Source organism: Balearica regulorum, chromosome 8, assembly GCF_011004875.1.
Source record: "Balearica regulorum gibbericeps isolate bBalReg1 chromosome 8, bBalReg1.pri, whole genome shotgun sequence".
NCBI lineage: Eukaryota > Metazoa > Chordata > Aves > Gruiformes > Gruidae > Balearica > Balearica regulorum.
In genome coordinates, this window is record NC_046191.1 from 26,694,255 (window position 1) to 26,712,615 (window position 18,361).

At 38.9% G+C, this 18,361-nt stretch overlaps 1 protein-coding gene across 1 annotated transcript in view; it reads right to left on the minus strand.

The window, feature by feature from the left end:
- CDC73 (cell division cycle 73) overlaps positions 1-18,361 on the minus strand; it is a 107,440-nt gene that overhangs the window by 88,833 nt on the left and 246 nt on the right. The window contains exons 2-7 of the mRNA XM_075760171.1: positions 12,589-12,694; positions 11,540-11,609; positions 10,500-10,562; positions 10,358-10,410; positions 8,486-8,574; positions 6,075-6,291 (exon numbers count right to left, since the gene is read on the minus strand). Coding sequence (XP_075616286.1) covers positions 6,075-6,291; positions 8,486-8,574; positions 10,358-10,410; positions 10,500-10,562; positions 11,540-11,609; positions 12,589-12,694 — 598 coding nt within the window. The remainder of the gene's footprint in view (positions 1-6,074; positions 6,292-8,485; positions 8,575-10,357; positions 10,411-10,499; positions 10,563-11,539; positions 11,610-12,588; positions 12,695-18,361) is intronic.

An 18,361-nucleotide genomic window follows, 5' to 3' on the forward strand; every position in this document is an offset into this window, starting at 1 on the left:
CATTAGATAAATGTGCGATTGTGGGTTACATCGAGGTAAATGTTGCATACCAAGAAAGCGCTAATCCATGTAGCTAGGTCAGCTATAAACCCCAGTCATCTTACTCAGTTCTGGACTCCTCATCGCCATGCACACAAACATACCCAGAAGCTGGGGGTGGGGAAATAAAAGTCAAGATTATGCAATTTAATACATACAACTCACAGTCATGCTCTAGCAAATGAAGTTAGAGTTGAGTCCAATCCCTTCTGTATTAATATCTTTTTTACGGATACACAATACACTGGCATCATCAACCTTTTTTTGACCAAAGTATTGATAACTAGAACATCACAATAGGAATGCAATAACTAAAAGATATCAAATCTGAAAACTGATGAAGGTTTAAAAATATATTTAAAAAGTTGTTTATTTAAACAAATTGCTTGTCATACAAAATAAGATTCCTGTGCTTTCAAAATAAAGCTTAAGAGAAACATCCGCTGGATAGTCTAGTCTAAGGTTTTCACATAAGAACAAAGAATATGAAAATATCAGGATTAAGGCAGAAAACTAACATTTTATTTGATTCAGGCTTACTTTCTGCTTTATTAGAAAGGAAATAGGAATATTAGAAAGTCATAATTTGGTGTATTTTCTGTTAATTTTTTGGTACAGTAAATATTAAGCAGGGAGAAGACTAACTACCCAGACTGTGAGAGAATCACATTGATCAGTCTGCAGAAGGGAAGCAACAGCAAGTAATAAGTGAGACCTTTGCTTCAGAATTTCAACCTAGACCTAGCAAGAAATATGTATGTAAAGAAACAATCTTGTATTGACATAAAGATACAGTTTCATGATTCAAAGGTTAGGAACTAAGCTAGAGGGACCTAGTTTCAAATAACTCTGATCCCATACCAAGTTGTAACACTCCAAATAATTTTTCTGTTATTAACAGATACCTGCATAAGGAGGTAATCTGATCATTCTTCTATTTTATACACAGCTAATTCCATCAGAAAAAAATGTTTACCTCAAATTCAGATTTCTCATGTCCAACTTGTATGTTTCTGCTTCAGTGCTTTTCCTTGGGACTTATCCAGTCACACAATAATATTAAGACACTGTACAGGTCACTCTAAACTCCTAGTGCCTTGCAACATCTCCAAAAGATTTACACAAGGCTCAAGGAAGACAGTAAAGGAGGCATCTACAGATCCATTAAGAGAGGCCAAGAAATCCACAAAACCAGCAGCTGGACAAGTCCCACGCAGTTGCTGCACGTGGATATATAAATGTGATCTGTATACAGACTCACGGACACGAAGCGTGTAGAGCAACTGCTTCAGCTTCTTAGTCGAAGCTATTTAGAAAGGTTATGTGGCATAACCTTGGAGCCCTCCCATATATTTGATAGGATGGATTATGTTATTTCTCCTGTACGTAGGGTTAGAGTTCACTTGAGAAAAGGTAACAATATACTCACAACTGTAAGAAAATATGACTGAAGAGTGCTACCCCAAATTTGGTTTTAGCAATAATCTCTAGCATAACCCTAGAAAAGACGAAAGATTTCTAAAAAAAAAAAAAAAAAAAAAGTCAGAAATGCCAAGACCTCGCTATTCCCATAAGAACAGTGGTTTATTTCAAAAAGCTATAAATTCACAAGGCATTCACTAGTGCATTTCCAAGCTTCCAGTTTCAAGATTTCTCTACACACAAGTAGAACATGTTCAACCCGACTCGAAGAGTTATGTTGCTTATGTAAGAAATATATCTGAGCAATCTGGGAGGTTAAAAAAAATATTAAAAAATTAAAAAAAATCAAATACATCAAAAGTCACCAACAAAAATATGCCCTCCAAATACACCTGCGAATGCCGAAACTCCTGTTTAGGCTACTTTAATTTGTTCTTACAGGGAGAATTCAAGAGCTACAAACACATTTACAGTACAGATGGAATGAGGAAGTTTTTCCTTCAGAAAAGATTGCTGAAGCCTGTTACAGGAGATTATTAAAAAAAAAAAAAAAATCGAGAGATTATTCAGGAAGGAAAGAAAGAGGAAGGATGTGAAAAGAAGGAATCAATTTCAGTTTAAACAGAGTTTTTTCTAGGTGTTCAATGGTTTGTTTTACAAAAGCCAGACATTTATCTAAAAGCATGTATACAACAGAACTGAGACCTCTGCAAGGCAGCAATTCAAAACTTAACAGTCCAAACACTCATGATGGTAAATATTTTATGTATGGGTTCAAAGCTTCAGCTACTAGAAAAGATATCCTGTTCTACATACAGAAGTTCTCTCAATAATGAAGTTACAAAAAAGTTACTATTTCGCTAGTATTTTCCCTTAAGATTTGCAGTTTCAGAAGTGTCAATATTAATTCTGACATATCTTCACCAGACAATACTTCAGTTCAAACTGATTTAACATATATACAAATCTGGCAAACTTAACCTGCTGTTCAGAAATGGGTTCTACAGTCAACAGCATGACTACATTATCAAGAACTCATCCTTCTAACATGATGTAAGCAAGCATCCAAAACTATTACATCTGCTTTATACAAAAAAGGCCACCAAAAAAACCCAGGGAGACACAAGCAAGACACTTTGTCCAAACATCAACCTACAGATTAAACGATTTCCACTTTTTCTTCTTTAAACTTCTCTCCCCCTGCATATCCAGCTGTGTCGGGTCTGAAGATAGCAATTCCCTTACCCTGATATTTGTGTGTGTTTGTGAAGATTAAGAACAAGAATTGCACTGCATGAAGAGTGAGGACAAACAGGAGAGATGAATTTCTTAAAGTCTTCAACAATGGTGGCTGTTAAAAGAATGGTAAAGGAATTTAGAAGCAGCTCTAGCATCAAGTACTTTAATCGCTTTTGAAATCTGACTAAGTTTTCAGTTGGTTAGACTGTCAGTTGACTCACCAAAACAGCAATGTTATGTTGCATGCCTTTAGTCAAACTTGAAATTGAATTGCTTTAAACAATATATCCTCCCAAATAGTTCTAAAATTAAGCTACTATGAGTGGAAAAAACCCTTAGACTAAACAGATGCAATTTGATTATATAAAAATGTCACATTATTCATAAAATCTAAAAGACTCCACTTCAGACTTGGGGAAGGCCAACAGATGTTTAAAACAGACAGTGCAGGATGACTTATCCACTAGTGATTAAATCAAACACCGTATTTCCAAAAGAAGGTAGAACTGCATAATAATCAGGCAGAAAACTACAGAAAAATACCTCAACAAAAAGTTCTAAGCAAGCAAACAAATGCAAATTCTAGAAATCTTAAAACCAAAAGAGGACAGGTGAACTAGGGCTACGTTTCCAGTATGAATGGGACAGTACTGAGACTTCCAGAGAAGAAAACAGTAATTATGAGAGATTGCAGTTACTTTGTAGGCTGGATAAATGTCAAGAAGGGAAGTGATGCAGCAATTAATTCTTTAGCTGTCATCAGCAATTGGTTGTTGGAGCAACTGGCCAAAGGAGTCACAAAAGGAAAAGCATCTCTGGGTTTAGTCCATAGTACCTACTTTAGAGACACAGCTGCTGAAGAATACGCTACAACAGGAGTATCAATGCACCCAAATTCAACATTCTTGTAAACGGAAAAAAAAAAAAAAATCCTACATCCCAGAAAAAAAATCCTCCACTATTTAATTTCACTAAGGGGAGCTACATAACAAGGAAGATGCTATAAAACATCATTCAAAGCAGCATCTAAAAGGGTGAATGCAAGTAGCATGAAAACTTTTTAAAGATGTTAAAAAGAACAACAGTACATCACTAGAGACAAAAAAAAAATCCTGGAACAGTTCTATAAAGCAAAAAAGGCTATTTGAAGTAAAAAGCAAACTTCAGACTCAGTGTGTCGAGAAGGAGAAATGGTAAATACTCCAATACAGTCAAAATTATTGCCATCTACATAGAATTTTGAGGAGCATCTTGCTGGAGGAATCAGTAGTTTTTTCAAACATAACAAAAACAGAGGAAACCTACCAGAAAGTTGATAAGGATGACAGATTATTTTCTTTTTGCTGTAGCCTGATCTTCCTAGTGTTTTCCTTTTGCATCTTAAACTATCTCTGCATCTTTGTTTACTACAGAGAACACTGGGAAAGCTCACACACAGGAGTTTTTCTCTGTGGAGAAGAAAGCTTGCGGAGCTGCCTCAGACTGAAGCAATTTCTGGATAGAAACAATAAAGTTGACATTTTGGGATGCTCACACTTTGCTACCATTCTCTCAGGAGTTCTAAAGGAATTCAGATATGAAAAAGTCAGACACTATGTGGCATGTAAACTACTGAAGTCAATTTTGGTTTTAAACATTATAGGAGGATTCAACAGACTGCGGATAAATCTATACCAAGCAGATAATTCTTTTTATTGTAAATTTTCGCTATCAGGCACATTAGCAATTCAAGTATCATACGGAAAAGTCGTAACAGCATTTGCAGAAGGGTATCATGCTTCCCTGATCAAAATTCTTACAGCCAAGGAGATAAGGAATGATCTGCCTGAGAGAATATATCTGAGTTTCCTAACAACTTTTGAGAAAGTCTTCACAAAGATTGTTAAAAAAAAAATAACCAAAACCCCTCCCAATCAACCCACAAACAAACAAACAAACCAAAAAAAAAGAAAACCCTGAGCTCTTCTGGGATAAATCACAGCCCTGGGTAACAAGTGATGTTTCCCCATCTACTTACTCTCACTGTTACTTCTACAAAAATATAAACATTATCATTCGATGATTTCTGTCCACGCTATCAAGAATGCTCCTGCAATCCTGCGCAAACAGAAATAAAGACTTGCTATTATGCCTGTTATATTCATCAGGCTAGTCAAAGCAACTGCATGCTGGAGTCCAAGAACAAACTTGATTTCTCATCTTTCTCCCCATGTTAGGTTTTGCTTAAAATCACTACCTCATCTCATTATTATGACAAGCATACTACAGTAAAACATTTGCTTCTTTCCCCAATATTTTCGCAAGTTTCCCTTAGAAGACGTGTGAAGATATGAATGCCATGAATGAATCGCTAAAGGAGGAAAAAGCTATCTGGATTCCTTCAGTACAAACATTTCCAGTGACTAAAACGTTAAAGGCTTTCTGTTCAGCAGTGAGATTGCTACAAGTCTCAGACTCAAATAAGCAACACTCACTCTGCATGTAGCATGCAGGTACGTGCCACATACCTACTAATTACCCCATAATTCATGAATGAAATTATTCTACCACTAATGCCATGAGACCAGGTTGTGAAAATGAGCACTACGTAAAATACTGTTAAGACAAATGAAAACTGGGACCTCGTCTACTTCTAAACATTCTTTTCCTGTGACAGTACTTAAAGAAGTAAAGGCAAAGGATGCAATTTGACAATAACCTCAGGAAAACAGACATTTGCCTTCTTTTAGATATTGACTTACTGCTTCCTTGAGAAATTTAGAGCCAAGTATCACTGCAATAAAAAAAAGTCTAACTGTCCAAAGAGAGCAAGCTGTCAGCTGTGCTTGCAACCATGTTCTGGATGGCACATAACCAAGTGCAGCTAAAGACATGGATTAAAGGAGCATGAAGGGACAAAAATATACAGAAAAGCCTTCTCATGGTAACACTTTCTGGTTTTGTTCATTTTAGCATTTTCTCTCCTTACCACTTTGGTGTTTTCCACAGCTTAGCAGCCTTTGGACTTTCAACATACACACATTGCTACTTCTGTCAGTTACTTCCCACTTTTGTCTGTCTCAAACCCACAGGTACTTTCATACAGCCCTCCCAGTTGTAGGGCTCAAGTCAGCTTTAAGAGGAATTAAGCGATTGCTTGGTATCTTTTAAACGGCTGAAGCAAGTATTTTGAGATACATTTTAGGCTTACTGTAACGAGGTATAAGAACACACTCTTCTGTCACTGTGCCAACAGCCCTCCAAGCCTACCCTCACCTAGAACACTATGCCTAATTCCTCCCGGTCACCTACAGTTAACAAGCTAGAGATACAGAAAATAGAAAACGCAGTTTGTCATTTGGATCATAAAAATGGCTTGGTATCCAGAGCATTACCTTGCCTGTGCTTTGTAAGATTGTAGTTCTTGTCCTCCATACTCTCTCCCTGCTGACAATGTCTCTGGTTACATCCACTTCGGCATCAACAAAACTTCTCTGTTTAAGAGCAGTTATGTCATCATCCAGATCAGTTTTGATAGTGGATCTTTTCTTTGCCATGATTTTTGCTTTGATAGCAGCAATTTTTTCCACCGACATGGCTTCAGACAAGGACCTAAATGAGCAAAAATAACAGAAGAAACTGAATAATTGCACAAACAATTCTTCTGAAAGAATTTGTGAATGAGTAACTTCATCTTGCTTAAAGTTTATGGCTCTGCTATAAATCATAAAATAGTCACCTTACATATACTTGGAGATTACATGAACTTGGCACTGCTGTTTTGGGCCTGAGAATCAAACTTCTGACAAAAGAGTCCATCCCGGTATTAGCAGAAAAAAACATCAAAAAAACCGAACTATAACAAGCAGAAATAAAGACTGCAAATGTAAAGCACCAGGACTAACACTTCTATTTACAATCTCATCTGAATTTCAGCTCCCTGTTATTTTCAGTGGATTACAATTTTGTGTCCAGTCAGTCACTCCCTGGCTGAGTGGACACAAATCTAAATTTCAGCTGAGGTTCTGTTACGTGGACTTGGCCACTTGGAAGACATGTTAGCTTTTCAGAGCATGTAGGCCAAACAAACAACAGATGGCAGTAACTTTGTCCACGTTAATCTGTGTTTGAGGTAGCTCAGTTGAGTCCAAAAGTGCAACATCTTTATCTGTTTACTTTTAATGGAAAACACAGAATTTTGTTGCCAAACAGTGAGCCCTATTGTTTTGCAGGTGAGCTGAAGGAAAAAAACCCCAAACTGAATTTCACTATCCTAACTGCACATACCCAATACAATTTTACATGATTTTTTTTGAGATTACATTGAAAAACTAATACAAGTACTGGTTGTGAAGTATTCTCCTTTTACACGGAAAGGGAACTTTTCTGTGTTGCTGTTAAACAAAGTAACAACAGTGACAAACACAGAGTTCAAACTCACTGCCTGTAAAGGTTATCTGCACTTTTTTTAAAAGGGCAGACTTTTACATTAAGCATTAAAAAACATCTGTAAATACAGAATACAAAGGAATTATGAATCATACTTAGTAATCCCCACTACAGCATTGTCTCACACTCAAGCTAGTATCCAAATTATTAGTTTATACAAAACAATGTGTGTAACTTTTTGAATTTTTTTGACCCTAGACTTTCTGATTTTAAGTCAGGTATGCCAATCAGATTTTCTTTTTTTTTCCCCCATAGTTTCCTTTTAAGTACACCTATACAAAAGAGAGGAAGAAGACATTCAAAATATGTATTTTTCATGTGGTTAGGTGTAATTATAGATTCTATAAATGCCTCAACTCTGCTGTATTAATTGTTGCAAGGCTAACTGTAAAATTTAATCCCAGGAGGACAGACAAGCATTCACAGTATTGTTTATGCTCAGGAGATAAATTTCTCAAGAAGGCAGTTGGTCTATCAAGTGAAACTACTTCTCTCTAAAATCCAATGCAGACAAAGCAGTACATTAATTTGTAGCCATTCACCTTAACTGTAGGAAACACAACTCCCATTTTACATTATGGGAGATGACACACTAAAACTAAGCAGCTACCTTTACTTTAAGACCGAGTATTTGAAAATGACCTACTGGAGTCTGGTATCCTACTAAGCCCAAGATCCTTAGCATCAACAGGATCTTGCAAGAATTTTGTTTCTTGGCCCCCTCTCTTGGGAAGATATGGTGAAAGACTCAAAACCAGCTGTCATTCTCTGCAAAATTCTGGATGGATACAACTGAAGAGAAAAAGTGATGGGCAAGTTTTTAACCACTTGAATACTGAATACTACTTTTGGCAATGACAGTGCATTATTCTTTGGTAGCCTACTGCCTCTTCAGAAGCAAGAAGCTCACCTCTGTGGGGAGTCACACAGAGGTTGTGTTACCCTTTGATCTGTTCTCACAATGCTCTTCTCCTTTTGCATGCAAGACATTCCTCAATACAGGATATTTTTCTTTGAAACCGAGAGATAATCAGCTTCCCCTTGCAGTTCTGCTCATTGTATTCAACTGCTTAGACAAACGCCATGGCAGAAGAAAGCAGAAATGGCAGACTTGGTGGGAAGAAGAAGAGACAACTGATGAAGTCAAACCGAATCTCATGCCGCGACATCTGAACTTCCACAGGAGCCTGACCAGGCACAAAGTTCTGCCTCCAAAGGTGTTACTGATGATAGCACCTAAGGGAGGTTGACTTCCACTGAGAGCTGTTGGATAGAGTAAAATTGGCTGCCTTGAATAGCACAAGAATTGTTATTAGTCCTTTAATTAAGCATTATCCGTAAGAAAAAGTATTCCTACCTGATCTGCTCCGTTTGCACGATACCTTCTTTATGTCCCTCCAACCGAGCTGCCAATCGCTCCTTGTCAAGGCGCACACACTCTTCATCCTAACAGTAACAGTGATGTTTAACTGCAATGTTTAGTTTCTTGTGCATTCTCTTTTAAAAAATAAATACAACTAAAATTAAAGATATTTATTTTCTTTTTTTACATTTGCAAGGACAATCTTTATTTCCAATTATTTTTTGATCTGTGCACTAACATTAACTGTACAGCTATTGGAAATTCCCTCTCAAGAACCATAAAGTATAATTAGAATAACGAAAAGCACTACCACCTCCTCAAAGAGCTTTGCTCAGACAATTGAGAACAACTGAAAAATCAGAGACCTTAAAGCTGGCAAACAACGCACACATTCAGATAGGACAATACACACATTTAAGGTAAACTTATCGGACATTCTAATATGCCCAGATATTTAATCAGTGACATTTTTAAAGAAAAGAACTGCTCAGAACCATTCAGAACTGTTATTTCTTGATGCAGAACTTTTATAAATGGCATTCCTAGGAAATATAAAACACAAGTCAAGAGTAAGGAAGCCTCTAGTTACTCAAGCCAGGTTAGAGACAGACATGTAATTTGAGAAAGCAGTAGAGAGACGTAATTTTACACCATCTTTTCAGCTCCCTAATGCTGGTACCACTTGTGTTCAATCTGTCTTACTTCCCACAAAACTTAAATCAGCATCAAGCCTGTCCTTTTGCTAAAAGGCTGTTTGGAAAGGCTGAAGCACGGCAAAACCTGTCATGCCCATGTATCAGGTGAGACCTGGAATTTCTACACTGAGATGGTCTCTGAATAACTTAAAACAGACTTTACAGACTCCAAGCTGCCAGAGCAGCAAGAAAACAAAGACGATGGCCATAAGCTCATTAGGCTTATATGCAAAATTCTTGATTCTCCCAATTATGACTGTGAAGATCTACAGTTTCAAAACATACTGACATCACAACTACATACGGTCATGTAGAACAAAAATCTATAGATCACCAATAGGTCATCTCACAGCAATCATCTGCTCATGTGCCATTAAGAATACATCAAGTTTCTACGATTCTGACACAGTTATAGCTAAGCACAAATAATGTTTAGAACCAATTCTTGAATAATGGAATTTATGTATTTTGATAACTCTTTAGAAGAAATGTAAAGTCTCGCTACTCTGAAAATATATACAGCCAGATTTATAATAACTCACAGAGGAGACAACTGGATGAACATAGTTTAAAAAAAAATTTAAAAAAACAAAATCAGGAAAAACAGTAAGTCAGTTTTTAAAACCAGGCAGTTAAGTAATACAACGTGCATAATAACTACATACATTGCTTCCATTCAAGAGGTACTTGTGAAAAAACACTGTTAAATTAATTACCTAAGATGCAGCTTCAGAAAATAGTAATCACAGGGACAGTTTCATATACTGCCATAGACTATAATAGCAGATAAAACAACTAAGTATCCATTGATAGAGATAAGCCTGGCATTTAAGTTATAATGCCAGCTCATGGATGACAAATAACCATAATCAGTCATTAAATGGCACTTTTATTCCAATCCCATAGCTCTTAGCAGACATGTTATAATGCAACAGGTACTTACAGACATGTGGTCAAGCTTTCTCCTTTCATACAACATACATCTAGCAACTAAATTTCCAAGTTTAAACCAGGGGCTTAAGTTCTAACTCCTTCCAGCTCATGTTCACACTAACAGAAATACTGTGTGCACCCAGATGACAGGCAGCCCAACTGAATTGCAACAAAAACAGATAAATACTGTAATTTACCACCAACCCCAATTTGTATTGATGACAGTTACTGTCATTACCTCTATTCTTGGTTTCTTTGCTTCTGCTAATATTTCATCTGCTGCTCTTTTAACTACAAAAAAAAAGAGGACATTAAAAATACAAGACTGTAGTAGACTTTCATAAAATAAACCTCGAAGCTATTTTTTAGTTAAACTGTACCTTGAGTGGACCGCTGAAGACCAATTTCAAGTGGAGCACTTCTGTCTATGCTTGATGAGGTTGCTGTAATCAAACACAACATTTCATTTAAGTACAAAAGTTTAAGTATATAATGAAGAAGTACAACAGATAAATTGCAAAAATGGAAATTCTAACTAGATATTAGGTAGCAAAGGTGGTCAAACATTGGAACCTATTCAGAACCTGACAGAATATGAAGTTAGATCAGGTTGCTCAGGGTCATTTGGCCCTTCTTGAAAAAGGGGACTGAACCAGATGACCTCCTGTGGTTCCTTCCAACATAAATTAGTCAGTGATTCTATGCTCTGTATAGACCACATAAAAGAAAACAGTCACAAAGATAATTACTTTATAACCTGGAATCAAGATCTACTAGTTTGTCTAGTTTTTTGAATAAAGGCAACCTGCTGATCCCTTTAAAATATATATAAAAATGGTTTACGGCTCATATTCCAGTATACTTAAAATTCTAAGACCACCTACAATACAGAGCAACTTACAGAAGCAAGCCGTATTTATCTTTCTCTCAGAGAAACCTCTTTCCTGACTATTGTTAACAAAACATTTCAAGATGATGGAATACTAGGCAAGTCTATCAGACTGATAAAGCAGTGATTTGGTATCTTTTGTTATAACGAAGACTTTACCCCACACTCTCATTGCCTCAAGATCAATGCACTACTGAGTTTCCCACAATCTAAAGAAGGAAAAAATGTAAGTGCTAAGCGTTCTAACACAGAACTATTAACCAAAGAACGTCAGTAATAATGAAAAAGTAGCTTACTTCTAAACATGCACATAGGAATGCAGCTCCTATCTAAGCCCATAAAAATAGTTAAGTTTGGGACAAAATTAGAAAAATAAAAGAAATCCTAACTTCGTCTGAGAAGTCTGAACATATTCAGTTAAGCTGCAAACTGACCACCATTAACCATCCTTCCCCTCCCACCCCTCACGTGTCCCATAAACATGAAGCAGTAAAGCACACTATGTGTCCAAGTTAAAAGAGCATCACTCACATGTTTCCCCATTTAGGTACGCAAGCAAGTCTTTCCTATCAGGTCTTCTTACCACAGGAATGTTTTCAGTCTGAAAAGACAGCAGACTTGACATGAAACTGTTATGCCCTCAAAGGTTCTTGCTGAAGATTTTTCACTTTTATTGAAAACTACTCATTCACACAAAGACAGAAACACATATCCTGCCTCCCAAGAAAGCATAACTATCAAGCCTAAAAATACAATTACTTCCTAGAGGATGTTCAACTACACGAAATATGTTGTCTGCTATAAAACTGAAAGAGAGGATAGCCTTTTTCCTCCTTTGCTTCAAACTCACAAATAAGATTAAGAACTAGATTTTAACATACACACACTTCTCTGCCAGGAGTCAGCGTGGGTATGCAGAAATAGAGTATTTTAATTTTGTTGTTCCAAGCATGTACAACACGCAGCACTGTTGTATCAGGTAACCACGTGGCACAGGGGACGATGAAGCGCGGGCTCATAGAAAGCAGCCAAATGAAAATCAAAAGTACTTTCTCCTTCAGAGGTCCCCTATCTTTATTTGTAGGGCTTATCCAATAATTTCTTTATTTAGACTTCTGAGTCCACCCCAAAGCTATCCTGCTGTACTTTTCTGTTTCATAGATCCTTGCAATCTCAGGCATTAACAGATCACCTAGATTTGGATCGTACAACAGAGAAAATATGGACAAAAGTACTTTTGAAATAGGTAGTGCTAGAGACAGCTGTGACCACAGAATATCAAGAGAAATACTGCCACTACTGTTCATATTTGGGTGACAGACTCTTGTTGTAAATGCAAGCTGGTGGTTTGAAAGATATCTGTTAGGAAGTGAACTGTCAAGAAAAATATTCCACCTTGATAGGGATTGTCATTTATTCCCTAAGTAGGGGTGTTCTTTCTTAAACACACTTTGTTGCACGTCTTTTTCCCTTTCCCCAGCCAAATTCATACACTTAAATGCTACTATTGATCCCTGAAAATAACTATCACAACACTTATCAAAAACAAGACAAAATAAAGTTTTATACGGTCTACTTACTGCAGCACGGCGGACATAAACAGGATGTGAAAGGTGCACATTATTGAGCAGGAACAAGATAGAATCCAAAGTGTAGTACTCCCTGGGTTGGCCCTCTTTCCCTGTCCTGTAAAAACATGAAACAAAGATTTTAACATTTAACCTCTCCACCTCTGTCTCATGCACATACTTTTTTAGCAAAGTGCTCTTTTCTTTGCAGATGACAATTCAAAAAACAAGCAGTAATATTATTATCAGGCTATTGCCAAACTAGTGAACTGCCAATTGCATTAACAAATACAAGTGATGGATGTATGTTCTTGCAGCTTCTTTACTGAAGAAATTATAAAACCTGTCCAAAATAATCCAAAGTAAGAGTTGGATGGATTGTAAAATATACAAGCGGCAAGATTTGAGAAACTGTAAGAACACATTCTCCCACATTCATTCCGATTATCAAAGGAACCGTCTCCCTTATTTGGGATAGCCAGAGGAACATATCTGAACCGCAAATGAAAAAAACCAAAAAAATAGTATTACGTGCTCTTCAGGTGTAATGGGACAGAATTTTTACCTCTAGAGAAAGCACAGTGAAGAACTCGGAATACACAAATTCTGTGAAGGCCACAGAGAAAAAGGTTCAAAATGGTGCCAAAAGGTTAAAGTAAGGAGCAACTAGAAACTATCTGCACACAAAACCAGCAAAACCAAAACGGACTACAAAATCACAGTGAACTTCCATACTGGTCAGACCACTTCACAGCAACACGAAGCATCATCTCAGCTTTGAAACAGCTTGTTTGAAAGAGATGCCTTTTAAGTCTGAAAAGGAATCTGTTCTGTGTAACAATTTGGAAAAAATAACCAATCCCTCAAAACAAGGCCAAACAAAACAAAACATAGTTTCAGCTTGGCTCCATGTGCATCAAACCTAATTCCCCCCCCTCACACACAGGTTCAGCCCTTTATGCCGGTACTAGAAGACTTCATAGGGGAAGCAATGCCTGTCCCAGTTTCAGAACAAAACCTGCTCTCTAAACACTTCAGCTGCTCCCAGAAATGGGCCTTTCCGTCAGCTTCACAGCCCCCAGCGAGGCCAGGAAGTCAGCGAGACCAGAGATCCATCGCACTGCCCAGACTCGGGACCTGCTGGACCCCGGCTCCAAGCCGGACAGGGCTCTCCCGTCCCCAACCAGTCAATCCACCTCAAAGCCTGAGGAAGACGACTCACCAGAAAACTAGCACAAAACTGTAAAATTTAAGACTGGTACAGAATTTTGATCAAATCAGACATATCAGGAAGAAATACTTCATTAAAACCGTAATAAGGCGTTTGCCTTCCAAGTACAGCGGCTTTACTCACGGCTCACCAGCAGCATCAAAACACCATTGCAGAAGTGCCAACCTCAAAGGGGGAAGGGAGAGGAAATAAAAAAATACTCAACCATAACTTTCTTTAACCTGAAAGAGCTACACGATCAGCTATTAAATGCAACAGAAGTCTCCATACTGTGGATATAATGCCACTACTGCTTTTCTTGCAATTATTTTTCCGAAATTATCTAGATCAAAAGTGTCCAATAACCTGTTCAGAACGCATTATTAGCAGTAAGGCTGAAAACATTACTTTCATAATGATGCCCGAGAAAACCAATATACCTTTATTCATGCAGAGAAAAGTGATTCAAAAGACCAGGAGAACAGTAGAATAAAGGATCTTTCTATCACTGTTTCTTCCTTCCAAAAACTTAGCCTGCACGGGGTAGGGGTGCGCGTGTACCTTTTGCTGCTGAAGAGGAACGGGAAGATGTAGTATCTTTCAACTGCTAAGAAGCCAAAAGTTGGCTCCACAATAACAGCCAACAAAACTGGATTCCTCAGCAAGAAATTGCTTGAGTACTTTACTGTTTCACTGCTATCTTTGATAAGGTGCTATCTAAACATATTCAGAGCACTGGTAGAAACAAAAGCTTCCTCAGATAGACTTGGCTCTGAAGCAAAGTCTATGCCACACGACAGAGTTGTCACTTCATTTTAAAACAAACATTTTAGATTATCTCACTTCGGAATAACTTATTCTTTCTTTCAAGTGTGCCATATCCACTGAACATTATATATAAAGTCCAGCTGGTCATCTAATCAAGTTTTTATTTACACTATTTAGCAATAAATGGCATAATTTAGAAAACAAGTACCGAATGGTTATCTATTAATTTGAAAATACAGTATTACAAAGCCACAGGCATTGCCAAAGCTCAGCAGGGCACAGCTGGTACTTCATCACTTAAACCACACATGCAAGAAATCCCCATGCTCATTAGAGTTGTAAGAGGATGTTTTATTAGGAGGACAAAATACTGCACATTAAAGGGAAAGCGTCAGAAGGACAAGCAGTTGTACGCAAGGAGAAAATCTAAATCTGAACTGACATTTCAGCATTAGCTTGTGTTCCTTTCAGATTTTCCAGACAGAAAGAACTTGCTCAATAAACAGAGAACTAAAAGCAAGCTGATCTGAAGGTGGCTTACTTTGTTCAATTTACAAACACACAAAGTAACAAAAGAAATTAATTCTCTTATTTCCCATATTTAGCAATGGCATCAATTACTTTAAAAAAATAAATAAAATCTTAAGATTCAGACCTCAAAAAGTCCAGTATTTATATTTTTGCTTTAACAGTTATTGAGTTGCATCTCTCATAAAAAAAAACACACAACAAACCAAAAAACCCACAAAAACAAAAAACCCCTCCAGCTTAAAAAAATGGAGAAAATGTTTACATAATGCAAGAAAGTAAGTTTTACCCACTTGTTTTTAACATCAGAAAGTTATTTCCTGCTCATTCGTTCACCCTCAACCTGTGGGCACTAGGATTTTGTTCATCATTTTTAACTGCTTTATTTCCTCTTTCATGTTTCAAAGCATGATTTTTTTATAGAGGTCCTACAGACTGGTGTCTCATCCACAAAAGCAGGCAGTAATCTTTAAAAATACAAGACTAGGCATGCAGAGTACCACACAGATTACAATACCCGTGACCAGCTGCTCACTGTTTAAAAACTCCTCAGCTGTGCATACAAGCCCCTCTACTGGGTAAACAAAGCAAGCAAGTTTCTCTGTTAGATTGAGCCTTTTCTTTGGTTTTGAAACAGATTCTGTAATCACTCTTCAGCGGCCACAGATCAGCCATTAGATCAAAACACCTGACACACCTAATGTTAGACCATCTAGCCTCCTCCATGTGCCAGCAGGGATATTCATATAACTATGATCTGGAAACTAACCTAGATTAAAGTGAATTTCTGTTTTGTTTTTTTCCCCCTCCGGGTTACTTTTAACCTGGCGCAGTTCCTCAGACCAATTTGCTGTTTGGCTGACACTTGTGCTAGCACAGGGAGAAGGCCGTGCGGGGCAGCGCTGCCGACTTCTGCCAGCTTAGCTGCTCAAGGAGCCACAGTGTTAAATGTCTGGTGGGACTACTTCTAATTCTAGCAGGGACAGAATGCCACCACTGCTGTTTGGACTTGCGTTACTCTCTGTCTCTGGCAGCAGAGACGCAATTACAGCAACTGTGCTGTGGACACCTAAAACAGAAATCAAGATTTGCTTCATGAAAGACTAAGCCACTAAAAACTGCTCACTGCAAGCATGGTTTGAATCCTGTCGAGTGACCTGAATATAGGAGGGTTTGATTCTTAAAAGTTTTTTTAAAAACGTTCCTCAGAAGTCTGGCAATTACATAAATTAACAGCTCCTAAACTGTGGTGTCAAAGCTATTGAGTACAGCTTGCAGAACTGGTCTCATTCTTACAGTCTTCAATTGAAAGATTAGTCAGATAAAGATTCACAGTGGTTCACAAGAAATGTCGTAAACTGATAGCAGTCTGATCCTAGCAAAAGTTCAGAAGCCACAGGTCTGAACCAAGATGTACTAATTTATTTCAAACAGAAAAACCCCAAAATTCTAGAAGACATCTATCACAAGAGGTGAGGACACAGAGAGCTGTTACGATCCTACTGCTGCTGTTCTGAGCAGAGCATCCTCAGCTCACCCCACAGCTCCCTCTGAACCATGCTGCCCTAATGGACATAATAAAGTTTTTCTCTCCAATTGCTGTCTTTTTGTCTTTTGTTAACAAGTTCTGGGCTTAATTCAAGCTCTCTTAAGCAGCAGTAGCGTTAGGAGACATATCAGTTTCTCTGTTCCCTACAGGAGAGCAATGAAACTTGTCTGTCTAGTTAACCACTGTTTGTTACTTCTTGGGAAAAGTAACTTGTAGCAAGGAAACCACCACAATTATCTACACAGCTGCTCAGCAAAAACAGAACTAAGACTTTTCAAGAATTTTAAAACTTAACTGCTTATGCAAATATTTTTCTTTCTCTTCAGTCTAGCTACTAGTATTCCCCATTCAGCCAGGAAGTGCAAATAAATCCCAAATGAGTTTCCGAAAGCTTAACGTAGTTAATGAAATACCACGCTTCTAGTTTCTAAATAGAGTGCAAAGTAAAATCAGTTTAAAAAAATAAATCTGTCTACAAGTTAACATAAACAAATAGGTTTACTTCCTTTCTCAAACTAGAAGTCAGAATATTGCACCAATACTAATATTCGTATCAATTAGGAAAACTAAACCCAAAACTAATCCCTAGTCATAGACAGAACTACAAGGGCTTTTGTGAGAAAACTGCAGGTTCTTCTATTTTTCCATCAAGCTTCAAAGGATAATGTCCTCTCTTTGATCAGTACCTGAAATGTTTGCTATCTGATATTTAACAATAAGCTTTTTTTTTTTTCCTCTTGGGTTTAAAAGAGATTCATTGAAATCCTTCCAGTTAGGACGTTAAAAGCAAGCAGCCACTAAACTCAGAGGAAAGGAGAATGAAGAACTCCCTTGCGTTGTCAGCAATATATATCACACTAGAAAATTCAACAGGTACAAAACCTCATTTTCTAGAAGTTTTCTAAAAATAAGCCTTTTACCTAACGCAATCGCTTAAGCAACAGAAACCCTATCTCTACGTGTTTACGGCGATAAGAACAAGGAGGAAACAGCCTGCGCGGGGTCCAGCCCAGGAAGAGGCCTCAGCCAGGAGCGGGCTGAGGAGCAAAGCGCCCGCACGGTTCTGGGGGCTCCACGGAGGGACCATCCGCTTGGACCTCACGGGACTCTCCTACCCCAGGAAAAGAGAAGTAGCTTGGATAAACTGAGACAGTAGAAGCGTAACGCCTGCTTTTCACACAACACCCAGCGGAACTTCGAGAAGCTGCCTCCTGCCATCTCATCGCATGAGGCTGCAAGACCCGGCCCCGCTGCGGCTCTCCAGCCCCGCCGGGGCGCACGGAGAGGCCGACAGCTGAGGAAAGGCCTCGCCCCGGCCCCGCCGCTCTTCCGGCCCAGGGCCGGGGTGCCGGGTGGGGTCCCGGGAACCTTCCCGAAGGGACCGGCGAGACTTCCCTGCCCGACCGGGCTGCCGGCCGCACAACGGGAGGGAGGCATCGCCCGCCGCGCCGCGAAGGGTGCCGGCCGCACGCCGCCGAGCCGGCCGCTCGGACACCCCCTCCAGCGGGGCACCGCGCCGGCGGGCAGGCGGCACCTCGCCGCGCCCAGGCAGAGAGGAGGCGCACGGCCCCGGTGCGCTCCCGAGGGGCCCTGCCGGGAGGCGGCGGCCAGGACGCCCGCCCCCGCCCGCCTCGTTCCCTACAACGCGGCGGGATGCGAAGGGCGACGGGACTCCCCCCCTTCCCGCTCCCCCGCAACTTCGGGGCAACTTCTCCCTCCGCCCCCTGCCC